Genomic DNA, 20,365 nt, shown 5'->3' on the forward strand with positions numbered 1-20,365 from the left:
AATTAAGCAAAGCCACCCACGCTTTCGCATGCACTCTGTCCCCGCACAGGGACAATGCTATCATGAAAACCGCTGGGAGCATGGAGCGAATACTTCGTTCGCCTCTCGGTCCAATGGGTCACCAAAACTTGAGATTACGTAACCTTCAATACTAAATGCGCTGAAGACAGCTTACGTGGTACCACGCCGCCTCGGCGTACCCACTCTTTGCACAGGTGACAGTTTACGTCTAAAGCAGGGTGCGCAACTATGTATGTGCTCAGCCACGCTTACAACCATGCGCAGCCACGAGACGCGTGCATGGTTCAGTTGAATGTTCCATTCAAAATCGAATATTTAAGTATCCATACACCCGTACCTTTAAACTGTGCAACATATTCCAAGGAAGAAAATAGGGAAGCCGTACATCTACCATAGCAGAGAAGCTGTAGGGACACAGCTTCTCTGGCATAGTTGAAAGGGTTCCAGGGAGCATCCATGCAATGAACTTCCTGAGATGGTGGAGAGGCTTTTATATACCTGAAGCTTCAGAGGGCACCAAAAGGGTCGTTGACAGCAGGCTGGCTGCTTGGTGCAGGTGCTGGGGCGCCGAACATACCAGGTGCTGCCGCAGTCATCATAGGGGGCTGTGCTGCCATTTGAGGTGGCCGGAATGGCACCAGAGGCGTGGGCCCAAAGGTGCCCCCAATGGGTCCCCACTGTGCACCTGCCACGGGGGCCGCCGGTACCGTCTGCATCACAGGGCAAAGCACCAGACAGCTTAGGAGATTGCAGTCGGAAAAAAAAAAAAAAAAAAAAAAAAAAAAAAAACAGCAACAGATGTCACAAAAACTGGAGGAAGTATTGTTAACTACATTTTAAATAAGGACGCTTACTCAAGGGTATTTCTGAGTCTGGGTCCATGACAAAGCTGGGAACCACTGGTCGAAGGCACTGAGCTCTTTGTGGAGGAGCGAAACAAGGTCTTTACATTACACTGTCTTTCCAGCTGGAGCACTTCCCAAAAGGACCCTCACCGTTGGTGGCTGCGGCTGGAAGAGGTGCTGAGGGGAGCCACTGCCAGCCCACGCTCCACCAACTGGAGTCCAGTTGGTGCCACCGGTTTTGCCAGCTGGCTTGGGTGACCCCCACTGATGGCCTCCACCTGAAGTCCTGCACAAGCACGCAGCACAGGGCATGCATGTTGCAACTACGATAGGCAGTTCCAAAGCTCACTAACCCCCTTCTGTACTCCAGAAAGAAATAACAAAAGCTATGCAAATTTAGCCAGAATTGTTTCAGTGGGATTGCAAAAAAATTTTACAGAGAAGAGCTGTTTTTGACGCAGTCAGTGTCAATTGTCCACTCACTGTGCTGTGTCCTGCTGCATTTGTAGACCAGTAACAAGGTGAAAGAAGTTAACACTTGCAGCTTTTTGTTGTCAGCATTGCTTAGCACAACACAGGTCAGTGCTAAGTAGAACTGACAGCGGGGATCACTGGCACATCTGTTTCAGCATGTCAGCATGAAGGAAGTTCTGAAGTGGGTCTTTACATGTAAAGACCTGTTAAAGGGACACTAAAGGCAAACATTATGTCAAGCTAAAGTGATAGATTAGTGCTCAAGGATCTCTAAGGCATCTATATTATCGCGAACAGAGGACTAATAATCAAGAAATTGAGGTAAATGCAGGACTTGATTAGAGACTCCCCCAGGACATTCAAGTACTTGCCCGATGATGAAAGCACTCCTCAGTTAAATTATGTCACTAGTACTCACTCGTTGCAAAATACATTCTTGTACTGTATTATATGACAAAATAAAATGCTACTTGTCCAGTGTTATTTCGTACCTAGAAAAAATAACCCGCACTCATACCCGAGCCCCAAGTGCCCGGCATGCACGGCCAGAGGTACGGCCGAACATCTTCTGTGGAGCTGTTCAGCCTTTGACACGGTCCGAGAAAGGACACTACGCTCCCTGGGCGACAACCGACCTGGCACCCTGCAGGAGTGGCTCGACCCGCCATCGCACATCGGGCTCAAGGACTCAGTTCAGCTTTGGAGTGCTTTTTTTTACTTTTTCAGGGGCAAGGAAGGTCCTGGCCACCTATTTGCAGAGCCGACCTCAGGACCACTCCGCCTCGAGGAAGAAGAGAGCACCGGTCCCCCTCCCCCATAGAGCACCCCTTTTCTGACGCAAGGCTTGGCCTATTAAACGCAGAAATAAAAACAAAGCAAAAATAACTTGTTGAAATTACCCTTGACAACGATGCAGGCGGCCAAAAAGTGTCGTTTTCACTCGACTCCGCACCACCCACGCTTTCGTGTTTCAGTATTTGCCTGATCGCGTAGTGCTGCACTGGTTTTGCTGCCTTGTAAAACTCACACAAACTGCAAGTAGCAGAGAATTCAACTTCTATGTGATGCCACGGGATGCCCAAACAGCCTACGCCATTTGACGAAAAAGCAGCTGCAGCGGCGAATCCACCGCTCTATCTTGGCTTGGTACAGCCATGTGCCGAGCGCTGTTTCACTCACCAACGGCAGCAAAGGGTGGTGATGGTGTGTGCAACGTCACCACACCCCCAGTTGGGTGGCGGGAGATTTGAATTTCGAAAAAGGTATTTGGACCCTTCAGATGCAAATTTCTTGTAAACTAAGTATCCCCTTGGTGCGAAACAAGTGTTATGAAGTTTCTGGAATCGTACTTAAACAGTCCCCATCGACTTAGTATTAGCCTTTAGTGTCCCTTTAAGGAAGGCTGGCATGAAAAGGCCAACTATAGAAAAGCCTCAGCAGAAAGGCTAGTGAACTGTGAAGCCCCACGGTAGACTTACTTGCGTGCCGCAGCCTGCTTGGGGCCATTGATGTCCAGGTTTTGTGCAAGACTAGCCAGTGTAGCGTCTAAGTCGCCCTTCAGTAGGCCACCCCCCGTCGAAGCTGGAGCCTTTGAGGCCGCTAGTGGTGCTTCAGAAGCTGTGGACGCACTGGTTGCAGGGCTGGCCAGCCCACTCATAAGTGGCCGAGGTTGCAGCACATCTCCAAATGAGTCCAGACCTGCAGCGACGAGTACAGGGAGTGTGCAAAGCTGCCAACAAGTACAATGTGCTAGTATAAACAACCTCCACGTGCAAACTCAACAAACAACAACCAAGGAGAATATAACCAAGGCTTTCATGCCAACCAAGGGATACAGAGCGCAAGACTGCGCCACCTGATGGGGCTGCGCTGTGAGCAGGTGACGAGACACCGCCCATGGCTTGCTGAATGGCAAAGTTGAGGTCATCCAGGGCTGAAGCTGGCCTGGCTGGTGGCTTGGCCATGCCTGCACCAGGCATTGGTGCACCCACTGATGAAGCAGGGATCACTGGACTGGCCATTGCAGGGCCAACCAATACAGTTCCAGGCATCGCAGCACCTGCCATTGCAGCCCCGGGCATCGCCATAGAACTGGGAATCGCTGTGCCAGGCATCGCCACCGAACTGGGAATCGCCGCACCAGGCATCACTGAACCAGCCATTGCTGTGCCAGGCATTGTCGAACCGGCCATCGCTGTGCCAGGCATCACTGTGCCAGGCATTGTCGAACCGGCCATCGCTGTGCCAGGCATCGCTGATCCAGATACAACTTTCTTTGCCATCGCTGGCCTGGACACTGCGGTGGACGTGGTCTCGTGTGGCCGGCCCTGGTTGAAGCCCAGCCAGCCAGCCGAGGCGGCACTGCTGGCGGTAGCAGCAGTCGCAGCAGTAGTAGCTGACTCGAAGGGCTCACTGGGCCAGGGCTCCTCCGAGGTGTCCAGATCGCCAAAGCCAGGCTCTGGCATATGCGCCAGGATGGGAGTGGTGCCGGCACCTCGCATCAACTCGGCCGTGGGTGATGGTGATGAGGAACGCGGTGGTGGGGGCTCAAGTGTGGGCAGCGTCAACCCACCCACGGTAGGGTGCACCTCCTCTTCCTCATCTGGGGAGGTGAAGCGTCTAGCAATGCTCTCCAACATCAAAGTATGTGCAAATTATGTCAACAGAGAATTGAAGCGAATACTTTTCAAATAGTTTTTGAATAGTGAACAGCCTTTTTCACCATTGTTGTATAAGAATGTTCACATTTCAGTATTTGCTAAAGTAGCAAATTTCAGTTATTACACTGCACATTATGAAGTATGCTTTATCGAAAGCTCGAATGGAGCATTGCTGGGAGCGAGGGACACCACTGCAAGCACTGGCGCTGCAATTGTTCTTGTGTCAAAAGTGGGATTACATGACATTGCTTCGCTGCAATGGTTACAATTCATGATTTTGGAGGTTTATATTTTGATTGTTCATAAATGATGCCCCTTGTCATTAAATAGAGCCGATTGCCACATTAGAACAGAAAGAAGTTCCTCGGGGCCTTCTAGATGCTCCTGAGTATGCTCATCAGTAAATATGTCGAGCCAACGCCAGAATTTGTTATTGTTTTAGTTGGACTGCTTATTTAGAATGTAATGACAAGACCTGGTCTATGCAAAAGTAAACTCCAGTTTTTTTTCACCAGCCTGAATGCGTTAAAAAATTGGAGGACACTTAAGCTTCGCCTTCAAGAGTGGAACGCGACAGTGTTCCCGTCGACCCGCCAAGGGGTGTAAGACGCTTTACGGCGCATCGACTACGCGCCCCGCATCGGACGCAATGAGCGTCGAGCAACGCAGCGTTCGGCGCGACAACGAAATGTGCACCTGAGCAAGCGACGCACACCTGAGCCTTAGAAACAGCTCGTTTCTAAGGCAACACCGCGTTCACTAGAGACGCTTTTGTACCGCTTTGAAGCATCGAACTCGTGGCTCAGTGGTAATGTCTCCGTTTCACACTCCGGAGACCCTGGTTCGATTCCCACCCAGCCCATCTTGCAAGTTGTTTTTCATTCATGAAGTGCCTGCTGGGATTTATCGCTCACGGCCAACGCCGCCGACGCCACCGGCTTTTCTGCGACACGAGCTACTTAACGCTGTCGCGTTAAAATTCTCTCTGAATTAAGACATCAGTAAGTTAAGCTGTTTACAGGTTAACCTACTTGTTAGCGTCCAAGATGCAGCCAGGTTACAGTTGGCAATAAAGTTTGCCATAGATAAAAAAAGCCTGACTTTATCAGTAGCGCAAATAAAGGTGGCCTTGAATACTACTATGCAGATAATACAAACACGAGACAGCATTATGTAAATTTTACATTAAGAAAAAAACTGACCACTCCCCACCTCACTTCGCAGTCCTGCATTCGTTTCTTTGGTTCTCTTCGGGTGCCTGCTATGCTAAAAGCAAATTTACAGTAAGTTTCATAGTCCTATCGTGCACTGGGGTGAACGGTGAATGAGACGTGGCATGATACACTTCTTACAAAGGTTAATAAAGGCATGCGCTGATCCAAAAGGCCTTGCACTGTAAGAGCGATAAAATTTTACGAAGCCGCTACAGAGATTTATCCACTAGAGATATTGCTGTTATAACAGTTAAGTGAGAAGGGTACTTGCAGCGTAATGTTATGCCGATATTGGAGCCATATTTCATGGCACGCAGACAGCCAAAGAGAATAATATGACTGAATGATGCGATACAAGCATGTGCACATGTCTGCAAGAAAGACAAAATTACATACCAATAAATCCCAAACATTTCCTACAAGAGACCTTCATATGTTGAAACCAACTAAATGTGTACATTTAAAGGGGTTGGGACACCAAATTTTGAGGCTATAAAAAGCATGTAGGCTGCTTCCGTATGCAAGGACACCCAGAACGAGGTATTGGACGCTGAAAGCATTTCAAAATAATTTTAATTCAGCTCCAAAAAGTCATTAAAAACTCCTTCTCGTGGTCGAGACCCATCGCTAGCGCGGCAGTTATGACGTTACAGAGGAGGAACGAAAATATTGACGTCATAGCACACGAGCACAAAAACGTGACGTATGATGAGTAGCGATGAAATGCCGATTACGGAGCCTGCTGAGGCGAGCGACCGAGCATAGCCTCCACTATGACCGAGCTACAGGCATATAGAAATCCTTTCTTAATGCAAAGAAGGGGTAAGGCGTGCAGACACGGACACAAGAGGAGAGAAGTGGACAACAAGAACGACACACGGCAGCCCGCGAACGGCAAACTGCGTGTAGTAACACTAGCCGGCCAACTCCGAAAGGGACCAGGATATGCGCCGTTCGTGTTGTCCGCTTCTCTCCTCGCATAGTCGCATGGTTCGGCAGCTCGAAGAGGTCTCTCGTTGGCTTGGCCTTTCTCAATGTGAGGGCCCGTCCACGTTACCGGCACGGAGACTCGCCGCACGCCGTTTGCCGTTCGCGGGTCCCCGTGCGACGGCGGTTTTGCTCGCGATTTCCTTGCCGTAGAGAGGACGAGCCTGGGACCCATTTGTGCGGCAGCCATACGGCAAAGTGGCCAATCAGCGACCGAGGAGTGGTCACTCTGGCACCGACGGCAGCCTCACCGCCTCTGATCGTTCGGCGCCTCCGATATCGTCGCTAGGCCTTTTCCGGTTCACTTCAAAGCTAAAGCTTACGGCACTTCGGAATGAATCACTGACTCTCACAAGCCGCAATATATTCTTACCGCTGTTGTCGCTCTTCGCAATAATTATAATAATCGCGACATGCACTTCGAATCGCCAGTTGTTTACCTCTGCTGGGAGAGCAAGCGTACGCGCGAGCAGACGACGCAGCATCGTTTTAAGTCACTATTTTTTGTGGCCCACGTGACCAAGCCATGTTGCGTTTCCTCCTCTGTGACATCATAGCATCCCCCGGAGCCCAGAAACCGAAACCGAAATCACTCGGTATAATAATGCTATTGAATTATTTATCGGATATATATGAATCGCTGTGTGTATCGTGCTCCCTGAAGCATGACGCAACGTTTGAATCAACAAACGCATGAACGCAAATTTTGATGTCTCCACCCCTTTAAGAGATAGGTCATTGACATGTGCATGACTAGCTGCGTTAATGCAGATATCTTGCTTCATATTTTACTGATTTACTCTTCCGAATGGAACTCATTTTGGACAGATATTTATAAGCATACTTTAACATTTGCCGCAATACTTTAATGCCTATTGAGCTTCTTTATAAGCTACTGTGCTTTATATTCCTGATGTAGAACAATATCTGGCCCAGACTGGCATGGAAGAACACTGGATATTTTCATACAGCCTATAAGACCATAAAATAAAAAAAAGCGCTGTTGTGTAAAACTACAACCAACCTAAATTCCATAGCAGTAGGACAAGAAAACTAAGCATGTGACGACAATGAAGCAGACACTCCAGCACATAATCCAACTTTAGATACATGTCATTTTGGCACTGGTAGCAGGCCGTGCCAATGTATGTCCTCGCTCTCACAATAAACAAATGTTCTTAGGAGCAAGCGTGGTCATGCGTTATCAAAAGTAAATTTTTAAAGGCTGTTTTACGAGCGTGTACACAGCTGTGTATACCTTTGACACTAAATCGAAAATGGGCATTGACTGCAGCGATAGCATAGAAAGAAAAGCATTTCTCTAATTAAAATGGTCGCTGCAGATGATGCTACTACGAGAGGCATACTGTAATGAATTGCACACTATCTTTTACTGGCAAACACAAAGGTGTTGCGTATCTGCTTGAACATCCACTTTCTCAGCATAATCATCCTGGAGAGCAATGCACTTCTCCCACAGGCGAGGGAGTCTTGCCAAGCACTCTTGGAAACACTGCTCTGGAGTGCTACACATGCGTGCCCAGACAGCATCATGCAGCCCCTTCATGGCTCCAAACAAGGAACATCGTGCGACATTGCCGTGACCCTTCAGATTTCAGAATCTGGCTGGTGGAACATCGCATCGCCCTTCTGTGTTTTAGAGAGAAACTGAAATGCAAAACTTTGTATGCAATGAATAAAAAATTGCCATAAAACACAGGTCTACTATTGAACTGAGAAACTCATTGGTATTAAGTACAACATCGTGTCACTAATTTATTATCTCCGGAGAAAAAAAAGCACTTTATTGAACAGAAATTCTACTGACACAAAAAATATTTTCCAGACTAATATACTTAGAATTGAACAGTAATTGGTGGTGGCAAACTAATTTGGTGTTCCCTTTAATAAGAGTAGATGGTACTCTGCATCTCGATTTCTATGTACCGAGGATATGCAGCACAGCATTTTCTCGCTCAAAATTTTTAAGTTGTAGGTACACGCATCACAGGGCTTTCTGTCAACGCAGTGCTTTTAAAAGGTCAAGATACTTTAGCAATTCATCCAGTTTTTAACTCATTCACTGCGACAAATTACTAACCCATAACGAAATAAATAGAGCAAATACTGTTCCAAGCTCTTAACTGCTGTCCCAGTGAAAAGTGGCATGTGGTATGCATATCCTATACACTAACTAAATAATGCATGAAAAATAAAAATGCATTGAAAGGTTTATCGGTCGTAAAGGTTACTAGGCCCCAGCCTATGTCCCATTCCCACTCTTTTCCTGTCCAAATTGACACAGTGAACTAAAATCTGACCCTTTATGGACGAGTGTTGCTTACAGGCAACCACGCCAAAAAAAATTTGTTGTTGCCAAGTTTCGGTTTTGAGTAAGAAGTTTCTGGCTGAATCTTCGCCAACATTGAATGATAGGCAGCAAGTATCACTTGTTGGATTAGATCAGGAACAGAGGACGAGGAATAAGTTAGGCGTGCGACTCACTTTCTTTTCAAAGCACAGTCAGAGGAGAGTGATGCAATATCCATGGCTGCAGTAGTATAACACAGGTAATGTAGAGGAAATGCAATGTACACCTGTTTCATATCTGATGTGAACTGTTTGTAGAAGTTTCAAACGAAGCATGAGTGGCCCGGGGTGAAGCTCACTTCCAGTGTTCTGTGTCAATGTTGTACACAGGCAACAAACCTATTGCTGAAAAAGTTTCTACAAAATAGTTTGTTCAATAAGTATCCTTATTCTAGGTGTATTTTGCACATTTCACTGAAAAATAAACATTTCCTTCAGGTTTTGTCCAGGGTTCATTGCCTGCAATTACTACCGCTCACGTCTAAGTAAGAAACAAGAACTACATCCTTCAATTTGAAAGAATGTCTTCGTCAATCAAGTAATGGGTCAAATTAATATGGCCATGATATTGCAACAATTCTATTCATGTCATTTCATGTTGCGATTCGTCAGGTGTCATAGTTGTGCTTTGGCCACATTATCAACAGGATCCTCTGGTCTTCAATGATGGTTGATAAGAGTGGCATAGAATCAAGTGGAAGCAATCATGTAACAGCTCAGATGTCCCATCAACAGAAATTGACTGAAACACTAAATCAACAAGAGCAAAGCATGTTGACCCGTGGAGATATCTACCTTTTCCTTGTACAGCAAGCATGAAATCTGAACTTCAGAGTTTTTCCTGAGTGCAACAGAATCCATACGCAGCTCTGTCAAAACTGGTGTGCTTGAATCCCTGGTGAAAACCCTTACCCGAGGCAGCCGCAGGTGGCACTGAACCAAAGGCCGCGGCAAATGAGGCATCTGATGCAAAGGTAGTTGAGGGCGTGGAGACTGGTTGGGACATGAACCCTGGAAATCAAAGTCGAGAATCAGACCAACAGCAGACCAATGCAAATCAAGCATTATCTACATACGAAACAAAAACCACATGTTCTAGGCATTAAAAAATGGTATGTAATAGCATCAATGATTACACAGGGTAGTGTCAAGCACAGACAAAAAAAGCAACAAACAAGACTGATTGATTCAACGAGTAACTTTTCTGACTGACAGAACTTCCCCTGCTCGAAAAAAAAGGAGATACAGCACACACTGGTCACCTACAATGATGCAACTGTGATGCCTAATACAGACATGCTCTGTTACAAGGAGGAAACGCTAAATCAGACTAGTGGTTCTGTCAGTTTTGAAACTAACCCTACTAACCCCTTCAGTCTATCCAATCTAACCTATCTAGCCAAAACCAGTGGCATCACCAAGAGCTGCTGCAGGTAATTTATGGTGTTAACACTTGGTCTCGTTTTGGTGTCCTATCGGGTGTGTCAAGCCTCCACTCGTATATAGTAATTGAGAAGTGTTACCTGTCTATCTAGTTCAATATTATTAAGTGCCCCTTTTAAAGACACTCTGCAACGCCTCTTGCCAACTTGACTGCTTATTCGCTCTCCCATTGCTGTTCTTTCACCATTGCCAATGCACTCATCCAGACCCAGGGCAGAAATGCAGCACTCCTGGTACTAGACCAGTCATGACCAACCATGCTTCACCTTCATTTTTTTTTCTGCCAATCAGCTGATAAATGAGTTCTGCTAAACTGTTCAAACTAACCAATGGCAGCTTTCATGCCTGCTGATGCCATAGCACCCATCCTGATGCCATCAGAAGCACAAGATGTCACAAAGGACTGAGAAAGGGCAAAGAGATGTCAGAGCCTCCCCCTATAGACCTCTTTTTCATGGGTGTCGGCATATTGCATTGGCAGTGGCACGATCGATGAGCCTTTGACAGGCTGGCTTGGGCGAATGCTTCATGTTGTATGCCAGGCATATGCTCGGCAGCAGTCGCTGGTGGTCGTTTTCGAGCTCACATGGTCTATTTAGTATGACATGACATCTACGTCGGAAACAGTTTGGGAGATTTAACAAAGTGATTTAACTTAAAATGACAGGAGTTTGTTGCCGGTGAGGCAGATGGAGCACCTAGTGCGATGTATACACATGTGTGAACCTAAAATCAGCCTCAGAGATCAGTTGTGTATTTCTAAAGATTAATTTCAAGAATGTGCCCTTACTGTAATATTCTCGCTGTACTTCTATGCTGTGGTTTAGCAGCAATAGCCGTGTTTAAATGGATAGAGTAAAAGCATATCATTTTATATTATTGTATTGCATATACCCAAACACCGCTATTTAGAAGGATGCACATTTTCCTGTCCAGCCAGCTAATGCCAGCTAGTGTCATATTTGAAAGTTAGTTTTGCACTCCCAATAAGCATGCTTTTACTGTTGCGTGGAATGCACAGAAAGTAAAGAAATGCATCTGACACCCACATGGCATCTGATACATACTGTCAGATTCTCATTCCTTTGTCTGTGCATACAAATTTATGTGACATTGGGCCTCTTTGATTTTCGGAGTTCTGGCAGCCAGCTAGTACCGGTCCTGACAGGAAGTCACATGGGCTGGGACTCCAAGACAACCCGAAGATGCCCGATAAATGTAAACACGCTACCAGCATGTCAGCATCCGGTGAGGCCGGCATGTGCCCGACGTGGTGAGCAGAATCACATAAAGCCTGCCCTACTACCATCTCACACAGTCTGAGACGAAGCAGGCCGACACACTTTTGAGGATGGCTTTCAAGACCGCTCTCCGCCTGCCGATGAGTACATCGACTGAAAAATGATTGGCGCTAGGGTTGCACAACACCTTCAGCGAATTGACAGAAGCCCTTTACGTCTCGCAACAGAGATTTGCGCGGACTCGCACGGCTGGCAGGTCCTACAAACCTTGGGGTTCCCAGCTATAACAACACGAACCCGAGAAACCTGCTTGATACTTCGTCACGTCCAGGACAGGTTTCACATTGCCCTGATACCACGCAACATGTACCCTAACCTACACTCCGGTGGAGGATAGCAAGGGCCCAGTACATGGAGAAAGCATTCAAGTTTAATACCACGGCCCGTTTTATGGATGCCGCCATGTATGGGACGAACAACAAGGGCAGTGGCAGTGGTATGCGACCACTGAGGCCGCGTTACCTCCACTGCATCAACCCGCCCCTGCACGACTGCGGAAGCCGAAGAGCTGGCCATCGCGTTAGCTATCTGCAAAGGCCTACACGCAAACCAACCACTGACTATCCTCACGGATTCCCAGCAGGCCTGCCGCAACTTCCTACAAGAAGGAATTGGAAGACCTGCTGCACAAGTCCTAGCCCAAATACTCCAGGAGGACCCTGAGGACCTCACCACCCAAACCATCATCTGGATACTGGGGCCACACTGGCATCACGGGCAACCTGCAGGCCGACAAAGCAGCTCGAGGATTCGTACATAACTAAGCACTCATCACGCTCGCTGCAGAGACAGGTCGACAGGGTCCGCCTTGTTGACCTCGAGTATTCAGCCATCGTGAACTACCACAGAGGGCGTCGCTTGCAATATCCACCACCCCATCACAATCTAAAGACAGAGGATGCCGCTGCCTGGCGTAGGCTCCAAACAGGCGCTTACACGAACCTACACATCTTACATCGCATACACCCCACAGGTCCCTACAGGGACGAATGCCCGTGGTGTGGGGCCACACCAACCCTATACCACATTACGTGGAAGTTACTTATTACACATTACTACACAACATAGAACACCCCGACAACATCACCACGAGGGAGCAATGTGAGGCACTGCTGTCCAGCTTGGCCCTTGATGACCAGCTCAAGCTGATCCAGAGAGCCGAGAAGATGGCAAGAGCCAGCGGAGCCTTGGACTATCTATCTATCGGCGTAGTCGGCCCACTTATGCATTGCCAGCTTGAAGATATGTAGTTGCATTCAGGAATACAAACACTTTCTCGAGATTTCATGCGACTCGGCACAGGACGCGCACTGGACGAACTTCACCTTGGATAGCACAACAAACGGCCTCCGGCGCATCTGATGCCAAGATAAAAATCGCGCGTAAGTGATTGTATCCCTGAAAACGATCGCTCGAGGATCCCTGCTCACAGCGATCACGTCGCCCACCGGCGACATTGATGAGTTGGCATTGTGTCATCACTTGAGAAGACATGAAAAATCAGGATATTGGGTACATCTTATATGCATAAAATTTCATGCAGACCTGCTTAGGCTTCAATTTCAGAATGTTTTTTTACGGCTGATGGTGCTTCTCATTTTGACCCTAATGAGCTTGAGATGCGGCTGGCGCATGAAAATGCACGCTGCCTGTGACCAGCGAAAAGTTTCCCACGAAAAACAAAATTGGTCAGTTTCGAGCTGCCACCGAAGCACAGGACGGAGAGACAGAGCGAACACAGGCTAGCTGCAACGCCTTCACTAACTGCAGAAAAAGGAGATATCGTCACATACATACCAAATCTGTAAAAAGGAACACCACCATAAAAAGATGAAACGAAAATGTACCGCAGTGTGTGTGAATAAGCGTCTACAACTTGCGTGGAACACGATGCAGATAACATGCACGCATGAGAGCACGGCGTGCTGATAACCGCAATGAAGAAGCCTTCATGGGACACACACACACAATATCTTCAAACGGTTCACCGCCGCTCGTATCGCATCGCGCTTAGTCAACACAGCTGTGACAGCAGCAGCACCCCTTAACATGGCAGCAGCACACATAGTGGGCTGCGAGCAGCATACTTTTGTAAGGGGTCTATTCCCAGATGCCATAACTCTTCGTCGAGTGGAAGCCGACACAGCCAAAATTGTTAACATGTACACACCACTGCTGATGATGTATGTCAAATGTTTGCACAGCCAAGATAAATTTATGCTTACTGTAATTACTGCTGCATCCAAAGGCTACACAATGGTTCCCTGATGGCCTTGTATGAATGGACATCACGTGAACATCTCTTAGAAAGAGCCACAACAACTTCAAATCACTGCACAGCACACGATGGCAGCACATTCAAGCAGTGCTGCGCCATTACACACAAGCTGTAGAGAAGGAAAGGCTCGTGGCAGGACCTTTCCTCTTCGCCCGATGGAGAGGTCTATAGGCAGGTTTGCTTCAAAATGTTTGACTAAGACTAATTGATTGATCTGGCGTCACGTCTTGAAGCAACACAGTGGCTATGAGGGATGCCATAGTGGAGTTCACAATTTTGACCACCAGACCTCAATGCATGAGCATTTTGCATTGTTCCCCATCTAAACATGGCCGTAGTGGTCAAGAATCAAACCCATGGCTTTGTGCTCAGCAACGTAATGCGTCAAAAGGCTAACCATTAGCAGTGAAGTGTGCAAAGGCTAGCTGCTGCTGCTGCTGTTGCTGCTGTTGCTGTGGACTCTGCACGGTGGGGGGTGGCGGTGGCGCTGGGCTGGGCTCGGCAAACGGGTTCCCCAGGCAGAGCAGGTCATCACTGGCCGGGGCGGCAGAGAACAGATCCAGCACGGGATCGCCGCTGCTGGCAGCCGCCGAAGCCGCAGGAGGCTCGGGCGATGCCGACAGGAACGGGTTGGTGCTGGCCTCTGCCTCCTTCAGGTGCCGCTCCTGCAGTCGCACACACCACGCCCCCGCTGCTAACACCGGCATGGAACCGTGACCGTGGCATGCACTCGACACAGCCATGCTCTCACCTCAGCACTGCCCAAAGCTGGCTGAAACGAGACATGCACACGTCAGACACACACAAGTGCGACCGAAGGTGCCTGCATCGACACTGTTTTAATGTGCTGCACTAATTTTTTTCATCATGTGCACCAGCGTGTGAACAGCTTAATAAGTATACGGTGACAAGAAAATTTACCTCGACAACATAGAAAAATTTTTCGTCCATGCCACAGGCTTCGCAAGCACATTCTAGTTCATCTTGCACAATAGGAAATTTTGCACGGCTGTTGCCTTAGTCATACAACAGACATGAAAAACCTGCTCGAAACGAATTTTAAGGCTTTGCATTGAAAAGCTTTTACATATGCTAGGACTTCGTAAGCACTGACTGTCATGATCATTGCATCCCAAAGCTACAATTGTGGACCACAAAGAAAGCTGTATAGCATGTCTATAGGACCAATTCATTTCAAACAAATGATATTGATGGGCACTGAAATCAGCTTATGCAGGCATTTTTTTCACTCATCTGCTGTCAAAATGTTACAGTCATATCCAGGAATGAAAGGCACATGTGTGCACGGTGGAAGGACACTACAGTAAGACAGTGATCAACTTCAAATACTCAGGAAAGCTTACTGCAGTAGCTGGTGTTAGTTTATGTGGCATGGCTATGATGCAGAATGATTGATGCGACCATTTTTGAATCCTCAAAAATTACAGGAGCTTGACAATAATGCAACCTTCGACATTTCAGTTTCACATGATGCATAGCTATATAGCAGAGAACATTAAAAAGAAATGGAACTTAAGCTACACTGACAGATTACATCTCCAGAATTGTCAACAAGTAAATTCTGACTGAACAATGGCATGGCTTGCAATTAGAAGTACAAGATTAATCACACGCAGGAAGTGTCGAATTTCCCACACCAGCTCCCAGTAATGCAAGATTTTGGCAGTGCCTGCTCCGGGCTGGTAAATTTTTCTATGAACTCATCTTGCACAAGAACAACACAAATTAATGAAAATTCAGTGAAATATGCTACACTAAAGTGACATCAGTAGTTCCACTATGTGTGGAAATAGAAAAGTTTGGCCTCATTTTTCTCCCAGTAGCAAAAAATGTTTTTCTACTTAAGTGCAGAAGGCCCCAGAAGTGCGATCTGAGAGTGAAACTGACTATGTTCCTGCTTTAGTGTTACTTTAACATGTGCAAGCCTTGAAATTATTCGGATCCACTTATAAAACCTCAAATATATATGTTCAAGATAATTGCTGACAGCCCAGAATTATCAAATAAGCAAGTTAATTTCCATGGGTGAAATTATATAAGTGAAATGATTGATGCACCAATGCAATGTAGCTGTCAAACCCCAAGAGCAAATACACCCGTGCGTTAGTATTAACAGTCTAACATGAGGAATACTACAAATAGGATGCTTTAGCAGCATGAAAGAAGCACAAAGACCGACTACCTAGGCATTCATTTGTGTAGATTGTGCCACCACAACATTCTATGTGCAAAGGGGACCAACTTGCACAGGCTGCTTCTGACTATTGAAACCTTTCAATCTGCTGAAACATTGTGTTCATACATTTTACCAAGAAAAGCATACTTTAGAGTGATGTATTAGATAATTTTGCAGACAGACAGGTTGCCCAGCCAATTACCCACATAAAATCTTTCAGGCCCTGTGGTGAGAGCATCCCTGTCCCAGAACATTTCGCTATACTGTTTCAATTGTGTGTCCGGTAAGCCAAAAAGGAGCACCATTTCATTATGTTGTCTCATGCTTTTCGAAGTATGAATCAGCACTGAAGCATTTCAATCTTGCCAAGGACCAGAAATGCCCACTTTACTTTTTCTGCCTGATATCAATTCACTGCTGCAACAACCAATGAAAGCCTCAACTATTCCAGGTTCAACAGCAATAGATTGATATGCTCCTCTGATAAGCACACGTAAGAGCAAACAATGAGTTCTCATAATTTGCCACAGACCGTTTGAGATAATAGACCAATGTGTCAAGCATTCCCATTTTCTGCAGCCATTGAGCTACTCGAAAATATATCTATCGGTAGAGATAAGCTTCCTGAGCTGATAAAGCTACCTGATGCAATACTGAGAAGTGCTCTGAACGTCTATAACATGAGCCTATTTGTGTGGATATTCCAAGCAAATTCGCACAAAGGTAGAGATGGCCAAACATTTTTTCACGGCAGTTTTCATTTTACATGGTAATGCAGAGCAATACCCTGATGATAGGGAAGTAGACACATTTTAAATGCCCATTCAGACATTGCAGTTGACAGCTAAGGGTCCATCTAATGCATCCGCAATTTCTGAACTAGATGAGGTTACTTTTACGATTTTAACAAGTGGCATCTGCATGATGACATACCACAATTTTGAATTATAGGGTGGAACTAGTAGTAAACTGCATGAATTAGATCACAGACTGCAGAGTCCTGTGGACCTTATGTTACAGAACAGAAATTTGGTGTTGGACAAAGGTGAATTACCTAAAAGGATGTAGTTTTATGTCCTGCCTGTCGCACACAAATGTCACAGGCATCTGAATTAAAGTAAGATGAATTGGACATTTGTCAATGGTAAATATTTAGGGCAAACAAATTAAAATTTTAGCATCAGCATGACCGGAGCCTATTAAAGACTTGTCTTGGGAGACAGAACAATGCTGACAGGAAATGTGCTCATTTAAACAAAAATCAGCCATTAATCTGCATTTGTAGCCTGCCTTGGTTACTGGCACTGCAGGGTACCATTAACTAAAATGAGTGCTCCAGAGCTCCATTCCAGTACTAGCACTAAATGCAGCAATAAAGCTCGTTTTTTGCTAGTCACTTACAATGAACATTAACCATCTTTAGTTCAGCAGTCTAGCTCTTGCATGGTCCTCTGTGAAGGGGAAGTGTACTATACCTGCAGATGCTGGTAGCATAAGTAGTGCTGATGCACTGTGCAGGCATGTAAAAGGACAGCGCAAATTACTAGAGGTTGTTTGCTGCAAATTTGGAACTTTCATATTTATGAGCGAGGGAAATTTGCACATGGCTTCATGCAATAAACCACTATTGTGCATCAGGTGCTGTTACATGTAACTTCAAAGTAATGCTGGCACAGCTCCCTCTCTTCTAAGCTTTATGAAGTTTAGCATCCCAAAGCAGCCCCTGGGACTATGAGACGCACCCTAGATGAGACGGATTAATATTTACCGCTCTACAAAGATGTTTCGTATGCAGGACTTTTTGCATTTTGCTCCCCATCACAGCGTGACCATAGCAACTGGAAAATGAACCCATGCCCAGCAGCAGAATGCCATAACCACTGATACACCGCAGCCGGGTTCTCTCCTAAACCCAAAACTGGCAGTCCCTACTTCTGCAACGCAACAGTTAAACCTGCACTAGAGCTTAGCAAGGAAGACAACCAGTGATGCCAGGCACCAACCTTCAGCTGATTCATGGCGGCTGCTTCTTCCTCGAGGGCCCTGCGCACGCTGGCCTCGTCCACGCGCACACCGTTGATCTCGGCCCCTGTGCCTCCAGCCGAGCCAAAGGCACTGCTCGTGCAAGAGAGCGCCGACACCGCGCTCTGCACGTTGCTGTTCACCCTGCTCAGCCCGCGCAGTGGGGGGCAAGGAGGGAGGGGCAGGGAGAGGAGAAGAGGCATGCATGCAGCCACCACAAACACAAGCCATGCGGCAGGCAGCAGCATGCGCTGCTTTCAAGATAACCCCTTCAGGTGCTCGTTAATTCTGACCACTAAACGTCTTCCATTATTTTGTTTTATTCAGCGTTAGTAAGTGCAGCTTGCATAACCCCATCCTGCACATAGTAGTGCTAGTGTAGCAAAGCCTAGAATTATATACTCTCAATGACAATTATGGTGCTAAAAAATAGAACACTGGGCAGTCAAGTTTGATACAAGCTTTCCTACACGATCAAATTATCTGCCTGATTGGACATGCCACGCATAAGAACAAAGTACGATGCACTTTGACTTTCTAACAAGGCTACATAGAACTTGTTGCACAATGACAAACTGATGCCACCAACTACCTCCCACACGTCTGTCTTACTGCCCTTTTTTCTTGTATACTGCAAATTAACAGATCTTGCAGCAGAGGTTTAAGCCACATATGTGATGATGTATGATTTGTTTTTCACAGCCTGCAATTTTAACCTCCCTGTGTGCAACTGTAGGCAAGGCACCTGAAGGGGCTCTAATGGGCTTTTGCAAAACAAAAACACAAACATAACCAGAGGCTAGCACACTAATTAACTTACAACAGAAGGTCAAACAGGCAGACTTGTGGCAGTCCTTGAAACACCTACGGCGCACTTCTGACGAGAAGGGTAACAGAACAATGCAAGATTTCCACCAGACGAAAATAAAGCAATGGTACAAGAACCACCATCTGCTATACGCACAGGCGTCGCCTACAGAAATGAAAAAAAAAAAAAAAAAAAACTGCATTCCTGTGCAACTTTCAAATCAACAGTGATTCACCTATGAAACTTCCAACAAAGGACAAAACCTGGGCAGCTGTGCAAGATGGCTACTGCGGTGAAACTATAAGGCCACTATGCAGTTCTCACAGGCTGGTTGCAAGTGAAACAAGGAAGGGAAAATCTCGGGAATGGTTTTGGTGAACATAGGAGGGCATGTCCTAATCCACAAAATCTTAAGAGCATAGGTTCCCAAAACCGATGTTAGCAAATGACACCAGTTCTAAATAACTGCCAGCGAACGCCCTTGTGACTGCACAACGCTTATGTATGACAAAAGTGGTAGAAGTGCATGGCACTTCAGAGACCCGACCGCTATTACAAGTGGTTAGGCGAAGCTTGTATTGATTTGAAATAAGGTGCATCTGCTTTCCTTTAAACATGGAGTTGCCACTTGGCTATAGGAAAACTTCAGGCCAGTCTCCACTGTGATTGTTTCTTTTTGGAACAGCACGTGGACACAATGAACCAATAAAAAATGCATTCTGTGACAACGTATGCATGATGATGTGGTCAGTGCTACTTCCTTTAGCTGTGAAAATGTGCAGTGAGCTATGAGACCAATTTCTGAAGTAGCATTCTACTCGGGGTTTGTACAGAACATCCAAAGCAATGTTGAAGGACAATCCAAGGATTTCAACGTTGCTGAAGGCCAGAATTCAAGGAAGTTCCAACAAACTTGTGTTATACACATGAACTGAAAACATTCACATCTCCTTCGCTTAAATTCTTTATAGCTAAGCAGCCACTGAATTGCACATGCACTTCAAGCTTTTCAGGTGGTTTTTAAAAGTCTACTTTCCTATTGTAACAATGTCAATCGACTTGTGGCACATCACACATTTTGCTCAATGAGTAGTGCATAACATCGCCTAAAGACACTTGTGTAAAGCCAAATGGCTGAAACTTATTTTCCTCAAGGAACTTGAGCCCAGGCCTTACAAACTGAGCCCTGATGGATGCAATGTAAGACAACTAGAAAAACAAAAATGGTTGAATAACTTGGTGGTTTGAACTGGCTTCGTCTAGCACCACGATGGCAATGATGTACGGTTCGCGCCTTTTTCTTTTCATTTTTCTGCTTTTACAATTATTACTCCTCTTTTTTGCTAGGTGTATGATCGTGTTATATGCTAATATTTGTACGCGTTGCTTGGATATATTTTTATGCATTTTTGCCCCTTCTGCTTGGGCCCTCCTTCGGGCCTGCAGTATTCTGTAAATAAAATAAATAAACAAGGCTGTCACCAGTAGTCCTATGTATGCTATACTGCAACTGCTTAGTGATACTGCAATTGCTTAGTGAAACTTAAAAAAGGAATATATAGGATCGTTTCCAAATGGATACAGCATAGCGCTAATCCGTACATTACTCTGAATGTCCAGAAGTCGCCCCAAACCCCAGTTTTCGAAGAAATCAAGAAGCACATCTATTTTCAAGGTTTAAAGGGCCTTGAATCTCTTTCCAAATTCAAAGGTTTTCAAGGATCTCAAGGAGGCGTACGAACTCG

General features: G+C 46.1%; 1 protein-coding gene across 6 annotated transcripts in view; it reads right to left on the reverse strand.

The window, feature by feature from the left end:
• The window catches only part of LOC126521425 (phosphatidylinositol-binding clathrin assembly protein LAP-like), a 40,240-nt gene that overhangs the window by 10,520 nt on the left and 9,355 nt on the right, over positions 1–20,365 (reverse strand). For 2 of the 6 annotated variants that reach the window (XM_050170118.3, XM_050170120.3), the window contains 8 exons: positions 17,794–17,956; positions 14,345–14,365; positions 13,991–14,258; positions 9,484–9,582; positions 3,196–3,942; positions 2,819–3,038; positions 1,017–1,152; positions 520–731 (listed from right to left, as the gene is read on the reverse strand). In XM_050170118.3, the coding sequence (XP_050026075.2) occupies positions 528–731; positions 1,017–1,152; positions 2,819–3,038; positions 3,196–3,942; positions 9,484–9,582; positions 13,991–14,258; positions 14,345–14,365; positions 17,794–17,956 (1,858 nt within the window). In that variant the 3' untranslated portion in view covers positions 520–527. The remainder of the gene's footprint in view (positions 1–519; positions 732–1,016; positions 1,153–2,818; positions 3,039–3,195; positions 3,943–9,483; positions 9,583–13,990; positions 14,259–14,344; positions 14,366–17,793; positions 17,957–20,365) is intronic. The other 4 variants (XM_050170122.3, XM_050170123.3, XM_055066014.2 and 1 more) reach the window with 3 other exon arrangements.

The sequence above is a fragment of the Dermacentor andersoni genome, chromosome 6 (assembly GCF_023375885.2).
Source record: "Dermacentor andersoni chromosome 6, qqDerAnde1_hic_scaffold, whole genome shotgun sequence".
In the NCBI taxonomy this organism is placed as follows: Eukaryota; Metazoa; Arthropoda; class Arachnida; order Ixodida; family Ixodidae; genus Dermacentor; species Dermacentor andersoni.